This window comes from Harpia harpyja, chromosome 15, assembly GCF_026419915.1.
Source record: "Harpia harpyja isolate bHarHar1 chromosome 15, bHarHar1 primary haplotype, whole genome shotgun sequence".
Classification (NCBI taxonomy): Eukaryota; Metazoa; Chordata; class Aves; order Accipitriformes; family Accipitridae; genus Harpia; species Harpia harpyja.
This window is the reverse complement of record NC_068954.1, coordinates 4333436-4350331: the sequence shown is the minus strand read 5'-3', so window position 1 is coordinate 4350331 and position 16896 is coordinate 4333436. Positions and strand designations below refer to the sequence as shown.

The 16896-nt window shown below is 43.2% G+C and overlaps 1 protein-coding gene across 1 annotated transcript in view; it reads right to left on the bottom strand.

Annotated features, from left to right (window-relative positions):
- The window catches only part of PKHD1 (PKHD1 ciliary IPT domain containing fibrocystin/polyductin), a 263656-nt gene that overhangs the window by 220602 nt on the left and 26158 nt on the right, over positions 1 to 16896 (bottom strand). The window contains exons 20-29 of the mRNA XM_052810279.1: positions 16599 to 16783; positions 16082 to 16220; positions 13295 to 13449; positions 11584 to 11768; positions 10410 to 10532; positions 8698 to 8803; positions 7930 to 8208; positions 4105 to 4235; positions 3195 to 3330; positions 48 to 243 (exon numbers count right to left, since the gene is read on the bottom strand). Of these exons, the coding sequence (XP_052666239.1) occupies positions 48 to 243; positions 3195 to 3330; positions 4105 to 4235; positions 7930 to 8208; positions 8698 to 8803; positions 10410 to 10532; positions 11584 to 11768; positions 13295 to 13449; positions 16082 to 16220; positions 16599 to 16783 (1635 nt within the window). The remainder of the gene's footprint in view (positions 1 to 47; positions 244 to 3194; positions 3331 to 4104; positions 4236 to 7929; positions 8209 to 8697; positions 8804 to 10409; positions 10533 to 11583; positions 11769 to 13294; positions 13450 to 16081; positions 16221 to 16598; positions 16784 to 16896) is intronic.

Sequence of the window (16896 nt, the reverse complement as noted above, 5' to 3'; positions counted from 1 at the left end):
CAGAGAATGAAATTTATATCTTAAGGAAAGCACATGCATTCACACACCTGTTTGAAGTGACAGCAATGCCATTGATGATGACAGAAACATTGTACCATCCTGCAGCCAAGGCTGGAAGAGTCACGTTAACACCATGGTCTGTCTGCGCCTGGATCTGTGCCCACGAGCCCCCAATTTGGACCTTGACATCTGACCCTCGGTAGCTGGCAAACTGGGATATTCCAACCTGAAGCTCCTGACCCCCTGCAGAATGGAGAACGGATGAAGCTATTTCAGTGTTTCTGGCAACAGTTATTTTAGCACACGTAACCATTGCCTGAGGAAGAGCATGGAGTCCCGTCATGCCAGAACAGGTCTAGCCACGTCCATCAGCCCAAAATAAAAAGTTGAAGACCACAGTGGTTCTGTATCCTACTCAATCCTTTGGCCTCCTTGATAAGTCACAAGCCATCAGGGTTGTCCTGAGATGTTAGCATTGTGCACTTGGCTGTGACCACCTACGGCCACTCTCAGCCTGCTGGTACACACTCCAGATAGGATCCGTGCCCACTTACCATAAATGTCTATCCTATAAATATCTGCATCTGATAAAACCCAAATCCAGTCTTTCTGAAGCTCACACAAACTGGAGCTGAGGAGTTCTGGGATTTTTCCTTAATCCCTGACAATGATCCAGACCACACGTTTCAGCACTATGAAGGCATCTAACTTTAACAGGAGCCTCCCACAGCTAAATGATCTACCTAAAGTCAGATGCCCATCCATGCATGCTCCAAAGCACCTTGTTTTCAGGAAACATGGTTCCGTCTCCCATTTAAGCTCTGTTCTGAGCCAAATTATATTCAGATGATAGAGGATACTTTCCTTTATTTGTGCATACTGTAGTAATAGAAAAGGACAAGGGCAGTGGAGAAGGGAATTTCATAACCTAAATTCCTCCTGAAATAGCTTAAAAAATTAGGGTGGTATGCATCAGTCCAAATAAAGGCATTTTCACTGAGATAGCTATATCTGTAGTCAAGGAAGAGAAACAGAGCTGTTATGGCATGATTCATCTTATTCTAAGGAAGACATCCAAAAGACCTGTGGTGAATCCCACCATAGAACCACCTATTTCTCTTCACTGGCTATGGAAGACACCTAAGCAACAAGCACAGAGATGTGTTTAGGAGGTGAATCTCATCCTCCCATCTCCTCCGAACAGTGTGGGTTCAGTTGCACAGAAGCTGGGATAAACAGGACAAAGAGGGGTCTTCAAGTCCAACTCCCTGCTGTCATAGACCACTATGTTACATAAATCCCCTTCCTAAATACTCAAGCAAAAAGCGTTAATGTCTCTTTACCAACCCCCTGAGCCAGCCAGCCCAAAACACTTGTCCACTCGCAGAGTTGCTCCAGAACAGCTGGTGAAGATCAGCTGTCACAGAACAGCTTCATTTTTGCCCATTCCTCTTCTTCCTTGAGCACGTGGCACTGTTGTCCCAGCCTCACAGGGAGGTAGTCAGGAGCAGCTCATCTGCTTTACTCTCTCACCTTGTGTTAATCAAAAGTAACTTTTATAGGTTGACACATCCATACTAGAGATTCAGATCTAAGTAGAAATTTTGTCTCCCAAGCAGAGGCCAGGGTCACTTGGCTTTAGCATCACCGCCACAGCGGGCACAGTCACCGTTACCATTCAGCTCTGTAGCCTCAGCTTTGGAGAAGTCTCTGCCTTCCATGAAGTAGGAGTCTGTACAAAGCTCCCCTTATCTACCAGCTCCTCTAAGCAGGTCTTGAAACCAGTACGTTTCAATTCTGCATGCACAAAGAGTCCAATAAAGTTTGAAAGCCTGCGAAGTTGAATATATTAATAGCGTGAACTCTTTGGACTCTTGGTCAATTGTCAGCTTAATCCTAGATGCCTGGAAGGCATCGGTGTAATTTATTTATTCTTTTTATTATATAGGAGGAAAATTACATTGAAAGACGAAGCTGTGAAGGTTCTGAATAGGAGATTGAACCCAGCCACACCACTGTTCATGAGACACTATAACATTAAGGAATTCCTTGCACCTGGGCTGCCCGCAGCTAGAAAAATCTCCCCTTGGTGCTATGGTTTCTGAATAATATTCAGATGATAAAGGACATTTTCTCTTATTTATGCATTCTGGAGTAATGAAAATGACAAGGACATTTGGGGAAAAGAATAGAAATGCCAGGCGTGCAGCAAGAAGTGCGTTTCGTCACTGGCAATCCCCTAACTCCTTGCATCCCCACCAAGTCCAGCCAAACTGCCTAGCTGGGGGGAGCTTTATTAAGGTGTGCACTGGAGAGGCTGCAAAAAGAGAGAGAAAAAAAAATTAGATGATTGCATCCTTGGAGGAATGGGAGTGGGGTGCGTAGGAAAGCAGGAATGTTTCTGCCTTCCTTCCTCTCTCTCTCTCAGATACTAGGAATCTGGTGTCTCGTTGCCACACAGAAATGTAGTAAACCTTCTAAAAGACTTTTCTGTAAGTGGACACCATTCACCATTAATGCTTTTATTCTCAATGCCCAGCCAAAACCTTGTGGGGAAAAAAAAGGAGGGAAATGAGCAAAATAACCCAACCCCAAACAGAAGTTTTCAAAAATTGGGAATGCTAAACTCTCCATGAGATCTTCTTGGGATTTTGCCCCTACAAAGTCCATGAAGTCTGCGCTCGTATGCTAAAGTAACAGATCACAAGGTCAAACTGGAAGAAACAGCTTGGCTTGGAAATGGGAACTAGCAAGACAAGCGTTGCCTCTCTTCTGCTTTCAGCAACTCAAAATGCACATGATGCGCTTTATGATCAACCCTTTGGGATCCTGGAGAAGGACACTCTCTAGAGTTCATTTCTCTTGTCATGGCTGAACCTGTTACCCAGAATGAATGGGTGGGATAGTTTCAGAGCAGAGTTAGAGAAACATGACCCAAAAGGAGCACTATACCACACCTAACATCCTATGGACATCATCCATACTGGCTAAAAGCAAGCAACTCTATCTCATGTGTGCTAGACTAAAACCAACATAAAACAACCAGGACTGATCAGGACTAGCAGGAAACACGGGGACTATAAGTTAAAAGAAAATAACAGAAAAACAGTGTCGGATCACCAAACTCCCCACCACCATCAGCAATAATAACACTTCTACAGATGATGCCCAATACATGTCTACAGCCTTTTCACCTGCTATGCCACTTCTGTTTCTGCTCAGTGATACAACAGCAGGGTTTAAGGAAGGATCATACTGGAACAAGTTGGTTACTGTTGTTGACTGGCACCCAGAAATTAGTGTCACATGGACAGCAGTATCTTCTGTCCCCTAGAAACAGAAATGAAGAAAATGTCAGGGCTAAGAATGCACCAATAAAAAAAGTTATTCCCCATAATCCTGCATCTCCCATACTTAATAAATCTGGCATATGGGACCGACAAAATTTGTATATACACCAGACTCTACTTAAATGTGTACAGTTGTGTTGACTTTAAAGGGACATCTATGGAGAGTTAGAAACCTTAAAACAATCTCAGACTATGCAGATTTTCATTTGCTATATCCATACTAGTAAATTAAACAGTAGTAAGTCATAGGCATAGACTGTTATCCCTATACTTAAACTATTAACATCGTCCTGGGTATAATTTTGCCATGCAGCAAAGAGCACTGTTTTTGCATGACACACAGATAATGTCCAAAGGAGGTCTGGATGTAAAGTAGAAGATTTGGAGCTGAAGAGGGTTCAACAATGTGAGCAAGAACAATTGTCCCAGGCATGTTTAATCTACTACAAGAGAACTGAAAGTAGAGACGGGCAATTCTGCTGGAGTTGAAAGCCCCAGTTTTGTTTATGTGAGGCTTAGCTAATGATGTTGCAATCTGGACTTTTTACTGTTTCACTGGTTTTCATAAATCACCTATCAATCTGTTGTTAATTAAGCTGGTCTAAACTCTAGGTGGAGTCCATGGTAAATTGTCCCACAGCCAAGACTTGGCTGACGGGCTACCATTTGCCCTTCCCCTAGTGCGGCTCTGGCCAGAAAAATATAGAAAGGCCTGTAGGCTGCTGACTGTTCCCAAGAAAACGTGGTTTCTTACCCGAGAGGGAACTTTACATTCAATTCTTGTTGAATTTCTGTCATCCTCCATAACTGGGCAAGGCTGAGATCCAAACAACACCAAGTTTACCCCTTCCAGATTGGTCCCCCTGAGAGCCACTCTCAGTCCTCCTACAAAACCAATTATTCTGTTACATTCAAGATGTAGAATGATATTTTTATATGCAAAGGATTCTTTGTTAATAGGTGACTGCAAAAGGCGGTTCTGTCTTTCTGTTGATCTGATGATCTGCTTCCACCTTGCCATGCCTAGCATCCTCTTTCACTAGAGATGCTTCTTGCCTATTATTTGAATTCTTGTCCATGATACAGGAGGACTGGGTTTGTTTCTTGGTTTATTTTTTAATGACATACTTGTTTAAGCCGGCAAGGTCTAGCCTGTGATCTCAACCTTAGAAAGATCCCTAGTCCAAGAATGAAATAAGGAAGGAAGGAAGAAACACTAAGAATGGAAAATGAGCTTAACACAGCAGGTGCTTTCACAGTTCAAATAGCTGCCAAGCACCCTGCTGTCAAAAAAGCCTGTAGCATGTGTCTAGGAAACTTAGGTTAGAAAGAGGACTTGGCAGGGCTTGAGACTTAGCAGAGTTGTGAGGAAAGTCACGGAGAGCTTAATTCTGTGAAGCACTAAGCAACCTCAACTCTCCTTTGTGCCAGCCGGAGCTGAGCCTCTTCAATCACATGCAGGATCATACCCAACACAAGTCAGACTTGCACTTGACCTTTCTGCAGCACCCAATTCCAGTGCAAAGAGTCAAGGTGCCCCTCTGCTTCTTCAAGTGACTAGAAGATTCAGGGACATTTCAAAGAGAAACAGGAAAGAGAACAGGAATGGACATTAATGGCAATTCTAACCTGAACTTTGTTGTTTGATGCGGTTCAAAGACAAACTAAAAAAAAAAAAAAAAGAAATTTTGCTTGAAACTTACAGCTGTTTGCTCTAGTTATCAGTACTGCAGAGTTTTAGGACTATGGCTGGACAGACTGCTCAGATAGGTACTTCATTAATGCAGTGTTTATCAGTATGTGTGTCGTGGTTTAACCCCAGCCAGCAACTAAACACCACGCAGCCGCTCACTCACTCCCCCCCACCCAGTGGGATGGGGGAGAAAATCGGGAAAAGAAGCAAAACCCGTGGGTTGAGATAAGAACGGTTTAATAGAACAGAAAAGAAGAAACTAATAATGATAATGATAACACTAATAAAATGACAACAGCAATAATGAAAGGATTGGAATGTACAAATGATACGCAGTGCAATTGCTCACCACCCGCCGACCGACACCCAGCCAGTCCCCCGAGCGGCGAATCCCTGCCCCCCCACTTCCCCGTTTCTGTACTGGATGGGACGTCACATGGTATGGAATACACCGTTGGCCAGTTTGGGTCAGGTGCCCTGGCTGTGTCCTGTGCCAACTTCTTGTGCCCCTCCAGCTTTCTCACTGGCTGGGCATGAGAAGCTGAAAAATCCTTGACATTAGTCTAAACACTACTGAGCAACAACTGAAAACATCAGTGTTATCAACATTCTTCGCTCTGAACTCAAAACATAGCACTGTACCAGCTACTAGGAAGACAGTTAACTCTATCCCAGCTGAAACCAGGACAATGTGTTAGTATGGCTATATTACAAACCAACTGAGCTTTCATGATGCTTTTCATGTGGGATGTAAGTAAACTTCATGGTAAAGTCATTGATGGCAGAGTCCCTTGTACCTTTTCCTCAAAGCTTTGTTTCCTGCTAATTCTTTAAAGCAACAGAGAAGTTTAGAACTTTAATCTTCTAAATTTCCTCTGGCTGGCAGCAAAACCAGGCAAACATCAGCAATCAGATACGTTAACAGCAAGCTCCTTCCATCTCCTGGAGCATCATGGGATCTTTAGAAAGGCATCCCATGCTTATAGAGTTAGGTCACAGGGAACTGCCGGTACAGCACCACTGAGACCAGTGATATTTTGACAAGAGGGACCTGGTGCAGCAAAGTACATGATGCTTCCTGGCTTCCTCTCCTGTAACGTTATGTTTGTAGAGTCAGAAACAGCAAGAAGTCAAAACTGAAGCCACTTGTCTAATGTGATAGTTATCAGATAAGGAGCCTCCGATTTAGAGTACAAAATCCATGTGTGTTGTGTAAAGACTGATGCTCTTAAGTTTTGATATCTACACTTATATCCATATGCAGTGAAATACTGCATATGTGCACTTTACGATAAGATTGAAGAGAGGTATTTTAAATGGAAGAAATTAAAAACACAGATGGAAGCTGTAATTCTTTCCAATTATAAATGTTCAAGGCATATGTAATGTAAGATAGCATTATACTTGCATTCTTTTTAATGAGTGACAGATCACTGTAATTGGGAGAACAACTGGATTGTCAGCGAAGGAAATGAGAAGCAAGGCCCAAGCACTAAAACTTACCATTACTGGCTTTTTTCTTCTAGGGCTTTTTGGGTTGGGCTGGTTGGGGTTTTTTGGGTGGGTTTGGGTTTTCTATGAATCAAAAATGAGTCTTAACCTTAATGTACTCCATGACCCTCCCATTAGGGGGTGAAGAACAAAGGAAAGAAAAGGGTTAGAATTGCTTTCTTCCCATGCACCCTAATAAAACGTAAAGAAAAGAGGTGGCCATAGCTTCTTGTTTTTCAGCTTAGGAACCCTACATTGTTCCAAGTCCATCCCATGGCTGATCCACAGAGAGGTTCACAGTCCATCATTCCATTCCTCTGCCCACTCCGAGGTGGCCAGGCATGACACAATCAGTTCTCCAAGCAACACGGCTGAGCTAGCTTCATACTGCACCCAGGCCAGTACTCCTGCTCTCAGTGATGTTTGTTACCATGAACTCAAAGCACCTCAATAATGAAACTAGGAGGTTTCCAGAAAAAAGCTGGGTAACTTTTGCTGTCAGTAGACCTGGGTCATGTTGTTTCTAGGTGCATTCCTAGCCACTTGAAAAGAAGTCATATGCCGAGACTGTTGGTCTGTTTGCACAACCCAGGTGTGTCATGAGTGTTCTCCACATTTCTTATTGGGTTGGGGAGACTCTTCCTTCTCCCAAAAAAAGAAAAAGGTGGCTTTTTACAGCATTTGGTTTGGCTTAGCTACAGTTGTCTAGGCACCTTGCTGGAACTTCCAGGTGAAGTCCTCTCATCTGTGTCACATATAGGGCAGATGAGAGAGTCGTAACAGTCCTTTGGCCCCAGAGTCCAGTGGAAAATCTTCCAAGCTCTCATCTTCAGGGATGGAATATATCACCTTTTATTTCCTCTTCTGTTTCAAGGAGAGGGGGGGTAATGGGAATGAAGGAGCTTCAGTTTAGTTTGCGTTTCTCTGTGTTTCCCAGTTTTGTATCTAAACACATGAGTTTTCCATTTTATCACTCAGAATATGAATTCACTTCAATGGGCCTGGGATGAACCAAAGTTTAGCCATTTCACAATTAGGCCAGATTGACTCAAATACTACAAAGCTGTGTGTCAAATGGATACAGGAAGATGAGCTATGAAACATTAATACCCATCTGATTTGCTGGAATGAATATACCTGCACTAGAACTTACTATTCCCAAACAAAACTAGTTAGGAAACTGGTTGCCTCCACAAAGAACCAAAGAAAGTCTGTCACTCTTTAAGAAACTTACCCCAGGGCTTTGGGGTACACACAATGTGTCCAGCCACATTATGTCTTTTTCATCAGGTGAAGACCTTGGTAGTGTAAGCACAGAAGAACCAAAACATGCCATGAAAAGCAAGAAACAGAAAGCAGACGACCCCTCAGAGTTGGTCTGGCACTCAGACCTACCTATCTCTGAAGCTGTCGGAGGTTCGATAGCTACCAGCTTTGGCTCAACTCTTAGGAAGATGCCTTCTCCTGTGCTGCCATTGAGTGCGAAGCCATAAGGTCTCACCAGTAGTGTCAACTGGTAGACTCCGACTGGCAGCCTCTCCATCTGGCAAACCACTTCGGTTCGATTCGATCTTATGATGTGGCAGGTCGTGTTGTTCACCTCCACCTGCAGGGCTGGCTTCTCTTCAGTGAAGCCAGCTCCCCTGATAACTACTGTGGCCTGGGACCCACCATCTGAAAGAATATAATCAACAACATACACTCATGAATTTGGGTGTAGCAATGCCCAGGATTTACTTTCAACCAATAGTTAAAAGTTTTTACCATCCTCATCAGGACATCCCAAAAACTACACCACTGATGATCTCTCGTTGTCCCCCATAATGCCTATTCCTGTCTGTCTCTGTCCAGCTATTATGTTTTTCTTTAAATTTTTATTAAAAGTAACTTGAGCCAAGAACTACCTTTCACTTTAAGCACCAAGCCTACCACTGTTTCTGTCCCCTTTATGCCTCTACCATCTTCATGTTGCTGCAAAACCATGTCTGTGCTACATACTGTAAGACTGGAACTGATTAGAAGTGCCCCACTAGAAAGTACAGTTTCCATAAAATCAGAAATTTCCCAAAAGAATACACATACACACAAAGTCTTCAGCATCTGGCAGATCTTTTTCACAGAACAGTATTTTTGCCATTTTGTTCAAACACAAAACCCCGTTACCTGATGAATACTCCACATCACTGACTAAGGGTGTCAATTCCTGGCTGAACTGGAAAGAGCATGAATTGGAACAGTTTGCAAGGACATCGTTCACCACCACCACCACCTGGAGACAGAAAAAAAGGTTACCCTAAAGCTGGGAAGGGAACAGAGGTGTTTTCTAGAGCCTGGTAGACCTGCAGAGCAATGCCAGTAGCAACACTGAGCTACCGAGAGCGCTCTGACTGTGCCAGAACAGAGCACAGTCAGACAGCAGTTTATCCTGCTGCAGCCTCATTACAAATTTAATTGCAAGGCTTGCTAGGGCTCATCTTAGGCAAAGCAGAGCACAACTTTGGAAGCTGTATCGCCAGCCTTTCTTGGTGTCTGCAGGATCCTATCTCCCACCTTGCTGGGACCCACAGCTCCTCCCAAATCCTGTTCTTCTAGTCATCCATTGAAGACCCTGCTTGCCATACCCCAGTTCTACCCACTCTGCCTTGGGAACAACTTTATTATGTTTAAAGCACCCTCTAAGACTAATTAGAATGAATCCCAGAATGTGTCTTTTCAGCATGCAGTCCTCAATTTCTTTTTTTTTTTTCCCTTGTTGTTCATGCTGAAACAAGAAAGCTGGGCCGTGGACCTTGATTATCTAACAAGAGATATCAAGAGATATCTCTTCTGAGATCCTGATATCTCAGAAAAGTCAACTGGCAAAGCATAGGGTGTAGGAGAGCCCCTTTTCGTCTCTCTCCCAGGTATTAAGGGTATGCCAGGAGAGGACACCAACACCTGCAAAAAGCAAAAGCAGACTGTCTCCGAGAAATGCAAGAAGCACAGAGTTGCAAAGCACTCTGCTTGAATAGAGACAGAATAATTAGAGGGACATTTTTATACTTGTTGCTAGCAGCAAGCCAGAATGAAGCTTCAAAAATCAAGGGGAAATCTGACTGCTGCTGCCATCCTTATTTCATTTGGTCTGTTTGAGGGTATGTCTGCACCACAGATGGCAAAGATATCGCAGGTGGTTGAGCCACTGGAAGGACAGTCCTCATGTCTGGGAACAGGCTCACCAAAACAGCAGGATGACTTAGCCCCAAATGCTGCACAGCTGGTCTTCGAGCACATCCAGCATCACCCTGTTATCGCTACGGTGCCCAGCAGTCTTTGCTGGAAGCAAAGCCAGCAACACACACTGCTCTGCAACACCCGAGAGCAGAAGTTGCAACACGTTTGTCCATCCAGCAGACTCCTTCGGCCAGGAAGCCCTCCTTGCTCCCTTTTCACACTTGAAGAATTGAGATCCACAGAGGCTGAGGGACTTGCCTAAGACTAATACCACAGCCACCATTTCATTTATTTACAGCACATCACTGTAAAAACAGGAACACTGCAGATGAATAGCGTCATTCTCAAGTTTGGTGGTCAGCACTATAGGACCCAACAAGGGCGGGAGTCCAGAGACGACGTCAGCCCTTGGCCACTGCCTCAAAAGAAATAAATTGTCTTCCACTACCTATGATGACCATTCTCCCCACCTATGATACGTCTTGGAGGAAAGTCCTGCTCCGCAAACCAGGGAGCACAATCTGACCAATTTATGGCAAAGCACAGAACAGCAGATTTCTGAAAGGATTTAGTGGCAGAACTAAGTACCTGAATACCTGTGAGACTCCTGGATCTACACAACCAGGTAAATCAATAGGAAGTGTGACAGCACATTAACTCACCTGTGTTTTGTTATTGAAGGTAGCAAGCATGTCCCCAAATATTGGCCCAATAAACACACCGCCATCATAAACCACACGACTAGAAACAGTTGGCTTCAGACCGGTGAGGTTTTTGGCAGAGACCTGGCAAAGAAGAAAGAATTTAAGCTTCTCATCCTTTCCTGTCCTGTGATTTTAAATTAAAACTATCCCCCCAGAGTTCATACAGACTCTTTACAAGGTGGCAAAGAACTCCTGGAAACCTCTTCTCAAGCTTCTTCCATGAATCGTGTCTCCAGGTCTAAATCTTCATTACCCAAGACTTCACAACATCTCCCTGTTCTCCTCCTCACCCTTGCAGGTGAAGAGACTGCAAACTGAGGCAAAGAGATTCAGGAGCCAGATTTGCAAATAAACTTCTAATACTCAATAATATCATTTGGAATTAGGCATGGAAATGGTTTTGAACATCTGCTTCTCAAAGACAAGACTTTGGGTGAAACAAGGGCCTGTGCTACAGCTGAAGATGCAGCTCAAGCTTTTTTCACCATCCAGGCCAATGTCTTAAGCGTGGGAACTCATTGCTTTGTTGAAAATACTTTCACACATTTAGAAGCTTGATATACAAAGAAATAGGTTTTCTTTTTGAGGGAGGAAGCAGCCTAGTCTGAGTCCTTATTCAAAAAAGAGCCTGCTACTTGAAGCAAAACCTCAACATGAAAAATCTTGGGATGGGACAGTGTGAACTGAACCTTCATTGGAGACTTAAGACAACCAGATATGAACCCATACAGAATAGTTCTCAGAAAAAGACCTTCTTGGCCCATAAATGATGCCGCAAACCTGTACTGAGCTTCAGTTACTGTACTGAAAAATTAATGTGATTATAATAGCTTTAATTTCAGTATAACAGTCCCTTTATTGTGCAGAACTACAACAAAGCACATAAATTACATTCTAGCCTCCTCATTTTGAAGCACAGACTCTGAAGATGTAATTTCTCCTTCTGCAACTACAATTGGTTTTTAATCATCTAATCTGCAATTTGCTTAAGCTGCTGTTCTTAATAGGAAGATAAATTGCCTAAGGTCCCAAGGGTGTCTTCATAAAAACAAACATTGGGAGAACGAATCAGCCAAGGCCAAAGACATTGCATGGGGTTCAAGGTGGGTGTTAGTAAAAGAAATTACTGTACACTGATAACATCGGGCAAGTCCCCAGTTTTTGTTTTCCAAGTCAATGTCCAGATGCTTTCATAGCAAGAGTTTGAGTCTTTGGTCACGATGAAGTCACTGGTGTTGAAGTATGGGGCTGTGGAGTTATCTATGTTGTCTTGCAAAAGCTTGCGGAGATGGTGGGAGGAGAAGTGCACTGAAACATCTGCAAAAGACATTAGAAAGCAGTGGATATCCTCATTCCTGGGAGAGCACATCTACCTGCTCCTAGAAAAGTGTTTCACTATTAGTGCAAGGCTGTTGTGATTCAAACCTCTGCAACTGCCAAAAAGCAACAGAGGGAAACATACTAGACCCCAAATGCCAAAAGATCATAGAATCATAAAATAGAATCATAGAATAGTTTGGGTTAGAAGGAACCTTTAAAGCTCATCTAGTCCAACCCCCTGCCATGAGCAGGGACATCTTCAACTAGATCAGGTTGCTCAGAGCCCCGTCCAACCTGACCTTGAATATTTGCAGGGATGGGGCATCTACCACCTCCCTGCGCAACCGTTCCAGTGTTTCACCACCCTCGTCATAAAAAAATTTCTTCCTCATATCTAGTCTGAAGATCTTCTGCACTATTCGATAGCTAAGAAAACCTAGAAAAACTTCTCTCTACTTGGGACCATCAGAAATTTTAAGCAATACTTTTACATAATATGCACACATGAAATTTCAGTGTGCAAGTCATTTTCCTTCCAAATAGAAAGGTTGGAAACTTCCTAGATGAGATGGCTGTGGAGAGAGTCAGTTTATCAAGAAGAATTTGTAGAGTCCAATCCCAAATAAACGCAAATGATGCTGTATTTCTTTTGACACACATACCTATAGCCATTCAAAGCTGCAGATAAAATAAATCTCTGTAAACCAATTCATAAGAGAGAGGGGAAAGCCCAACACCTAGGAAGAGGGCAAGAGGAATGAAGTACACTTTTAAAAGATGATGTTCAAAGCAGGCTGCTGAGACAGCCTTCAGCTATGGTAGGAAAACCTTAAGTGACAACACAGAGGAAAGAGTTATTTCACAAATATTCTAAGGCTGCATTTTCCTATTTTGTTATTTGACTTTATGACTGAGTTACGAGTTCCTCAGTCAAGAACTTTATTTTTTGGCCTTGTTCAGATTAAGCTGCTCACTTCAATTCTAAGCCTCTAAGCCAAATCTAAGCCTGATTATTTAAATCAAACACAAGAAAACGTAGCACATCTAAAGGGTGACTAATTCAAGTTAAGGAATTCTATGCACAAAAACTTTTGTGGTATCTGCAAACCAATTACCAATCCTGGTAATCCTAGAAGATAATTAATTTCCTGGTAACCTGCACAGGCCTTGTCATACAAAAAGTGCAGAAGTACACATGCTGGAGAAACATCAGCATAATGAAACCTTGGGATGCAAAATCCCAGTTCAGGATCTGATGCAAAGTTCTTTAACATTAAGGCAAATATTTCACAGTGGCTGTATCCATTTTGGAACAACCCCATACCTAACATCTAGAAATAATTCCTTGCCTATAATCCTTAACTCCTGTCTTGAAGGACATCAAACGCAAAGATCTAGCAACTATCACAATGGGTTTAACCTGCCAGCCTGTACCCTGAGCATTTCCAAGCTTCAAAATTGTCTCTTCTTCACTTGGCTTCCTGCAAAGGAAATCCAGGACCTATACTTGCATCTTCTCTTACCTGATATCACTGTATTGGCCAAGTGGATGCGGAAGGTCCCTCCAATAGGTGGGGATGACTTCTGAAGTCTCTGAATGGTGAGGCTGACTGTCACATCCTCCGTGGAGACATAGAGGTGGCCATAGTCCTTAGAGCCCTCCCCAAGCAAAGCACCTCTGTGTGACAGAGAGGGTTCACATGAAGGCATTAGCAGTCAAAATCCCCCCTCCTGACACCCCCATGTCAACCAGCAGCAGAGGGGCACCTATGGGAACAACACTCTTGAAGGACCTAAGGAGAACACGTTCAGAGCACAAATGGAATTGAATACTCCCAACTTATACCTGCATAACGTAGGCAATGCACGCAACAGGAAACTATGGAAAAGCACTTTTTTTTGTGATAAAAGAAATAGTTCGTATAGCGCCAAGTATAAGCAAGTCCTACCCCAGTACTGGTGTCTTTAAAGGACCAACTCAATGCAGCCTGGACAGCAGCTACAACATCAAAGCAAAAAGCTTTCCTACTTCATCCTGTAGTCTCCTCGAGTCTATTAAAATCTTAACTCCCCTGAATAACAGCTATATTTCATATTAGAGTTCACCCAAAGCCCAATTTCTAAAACTTAAAATATTTTCTCCCTTGCCACTAAAATTATCCTTTTTTCAAAGGAAAAAGAGACTCTCTGTGGTACAATGATGCCACCGTGTGGTTAAGTGCCTGGATAACAGCTGAAGACAGTTCAGCCGTGACTTCTGCAGAGCAAATTTCAAGAATACAAAACGAAAAGGACCGCTGAGCCTTCTCATCTGATGTACCGCCGGTACATCAGATTTTAGCTAATATTCCTGTCTCGACCGCGGCAAGCTGTATTAGAATAAAGTACAACGCGTGCTCAGTGAAGAGAAAGAACCAGGTTTGTTTTGAAGATATCCAAAGAGAGTGATCAGCCTACCCATTTTTAAAGCATGCACTGATTTCTGTCTGCAGTCTTCCTGGCTTCAGCATCACACACTGGTTTCTCTTACATCCTCCTCTGTGAGATGGAGAAGCCCACCAGTGCCAAACACTTTTATTTCTTTTCCTGGTGAGAGGTACTGTGATCAATCCATCTCTTAATCCTCTTTGTATAAGCTAAGCAGGTTGAGCTTCTTAAATCTTTCTCTCCTAGGCATTTTCTTCAGGTCCATAATCATGCTTATGGCTTTTTTTCCCCCTGTTCTTCTAAATCCCTTTGAAAAATGTGCTCATGAGTGCTGTACGTGTCATTCCAAGGTCAGTCTTGTTAAGGCTACACACAGGAGTAAAAATTTCCCCTCTTTCTGTTCACTGCATCTCTGTTTATGCATATTAAACCTCATAAACATCCCCCTGTATCCTCATCCTTGCCTTTACCATTTGTGGTTCATGTCAAAATACTACATTTGACACTGGCAGTTAAATGTGCTTTACAAGGAGAGACTTTCACACGTCAGATCCTTCTATGCTGTGCTAGCTAAGTTGACTTCTACAAAACAGCTAGGAATGAACTGTGGTTTAACTGTTTTACCAAACGGCTTCTGGGACTTGGGCTTTGCAGGAAATAGCCTGAGCTGCTGCTGAGCAGCTATTATGTTGGGAAAACTGAGATATGAACTGGATTGTGCCAGTCTTTTCCTTTGTGCTGACTTGGACCATGTCTCTGAACCCCAACAGGTGATCAACGAATTCACCAAAGCCTTGGATTCCACCAGGAAAGGCAAGGACTTGGCTGCTCTGGGAACCAGATCTAATTTTCTTCAGATCTTAGCCACCTCTTAAAGGAGAATCTAACTGTCTTTAGAGCACTCAAAACCAATGACATGTTGCTTTGCATTTCCTTGAAAGAAGGGAGACCACAAGGTAAGAAACTAGACTAAGTTACAGCAGGCTGAGGTTCACCTTCATCTGAAAAATTTCCTGTGGACGCCTGGGCAAGTCACTTTGAGTGCAGTAACTGAGCCAAACTAACAGCTGGCTGCTGCAGAGAAGAGGCTGCATCGTTCCAGCTTCTCCCTTGCCTGGCTCTATTCCCATCAGACCCTTGTTGACTTGACTGGATACAACCCAGATTTTACAGGACTTACTCTCTGCAAGTATAACTCTTTAATGTTGCACTCTCTGATCTGGTTAACCTATGGCTCTGCCTTCTTTTTCGTTGTTGAGACTTCCAGAATAGAAACCATCTCGGTAAACAAGGACACGTAAGGTGGACTTCCATTGCCTAACGTGGTAACTGGTGTCATTAAAGGTGTTTAGGAGCATCTCTGGCTGATCTCCATCCACTGTTCCAGAAGGGCTTAGATCTCCTTCTAGTCCTACATCATATCTTGGTGGCCCACGCATACTTTACACCCCAGGTCAGCCGAAACATCTTAAGCGCCTCTGGTTCAGCAACTGAATCCCACTCATACCATGGAACTTGAATACCAAAATCCGATACTTTCACCAAGATGTCTACAGTATATGTTCAAGACCCTGTATGGTGAGCAAAGCTCAAAACGCTTATGTGCTGAGAGCAAAATTAAGTATTTTAATTTAGAACAGCAGCCTATCTACTGACTACAGACATCTGTGCAGGATTCAGTAGTCTAAACAGTCTGAACACAGCCCATTTGAAATGCTTAGAGGAGAAGACTCCAATGAAAACACAGGGATTGCTAAGCTCCAGTCGTCTTATCCTCCACTGCCTCTTATGTCCTGTCTTAGATGACAACCAGCTCCAGACATGTCAGGGGGAACTACAAGAGGTATTACAGGGTATTGAGATAATCTACTCACTGTCCCTACCTTGGAGAGAGAAGGGGCAGACTTGCACCACAGCCAGACACCATCCAGGACACATTGTAAGTGGGAGAAGACCCCACCACAGATACTGCTTCAACTATCCTCCCACCTAGCCAAGGTGGTTTGGGATCCCTCTGAGAAACTGAAAGAAAAACAGCACAAGCATTCATTAGAGCAAAGAAAACAACTGTCACTGTGCCTAGGTTATTTTCATTTCATAGGTGGAAACATATCGGCTTGGGGGTTTTTGTTTGGTTTTTTTCTGGGCAAGACCCTTCAAGAGTTACATTTGTAGAAGCACGTTTTCAAATAAACCAAGAATAGTGATATTCGGCAATCCCTTCTTGATTGTTTTCACAAAGTATAAGTTCAAGAAAACAAAATTATTGTTGTGCCTGTTGTGAAATACCATTCCCCTTTGAAAAAGTTTCAACCAGCCTCATTGTTAAAGATTTTAATGGAGTATCCTGGAAAGATGGTAACATTAACAGAAAAGAAAAAAAAAAACAGATTCCTTTACCAGTCACAGCTCTGTCTGCGATGATGACTTCATCAAGGTAAAATGACCCAGATGTTTCCTTTTGCAGCACAGGGCTCAGCAAGTCTATCTGATGCACAAACATGGGGGAATTGGCGGGGAGGTCCTGGAGAAGTGTGGAGAGATTCACACACCCCTTCCAGAGATCAGTGCAGGTAAAGGTCCAGCTGGAAAACACCAAGGTTGTGAAAGCTCTCTTTTGCTGTGAGGTAGTGGCAATAACCAACTTCTGAGATGCTTTGTGTAGCCCCTGGGTAACATCAGATACTGCTGTTATCAT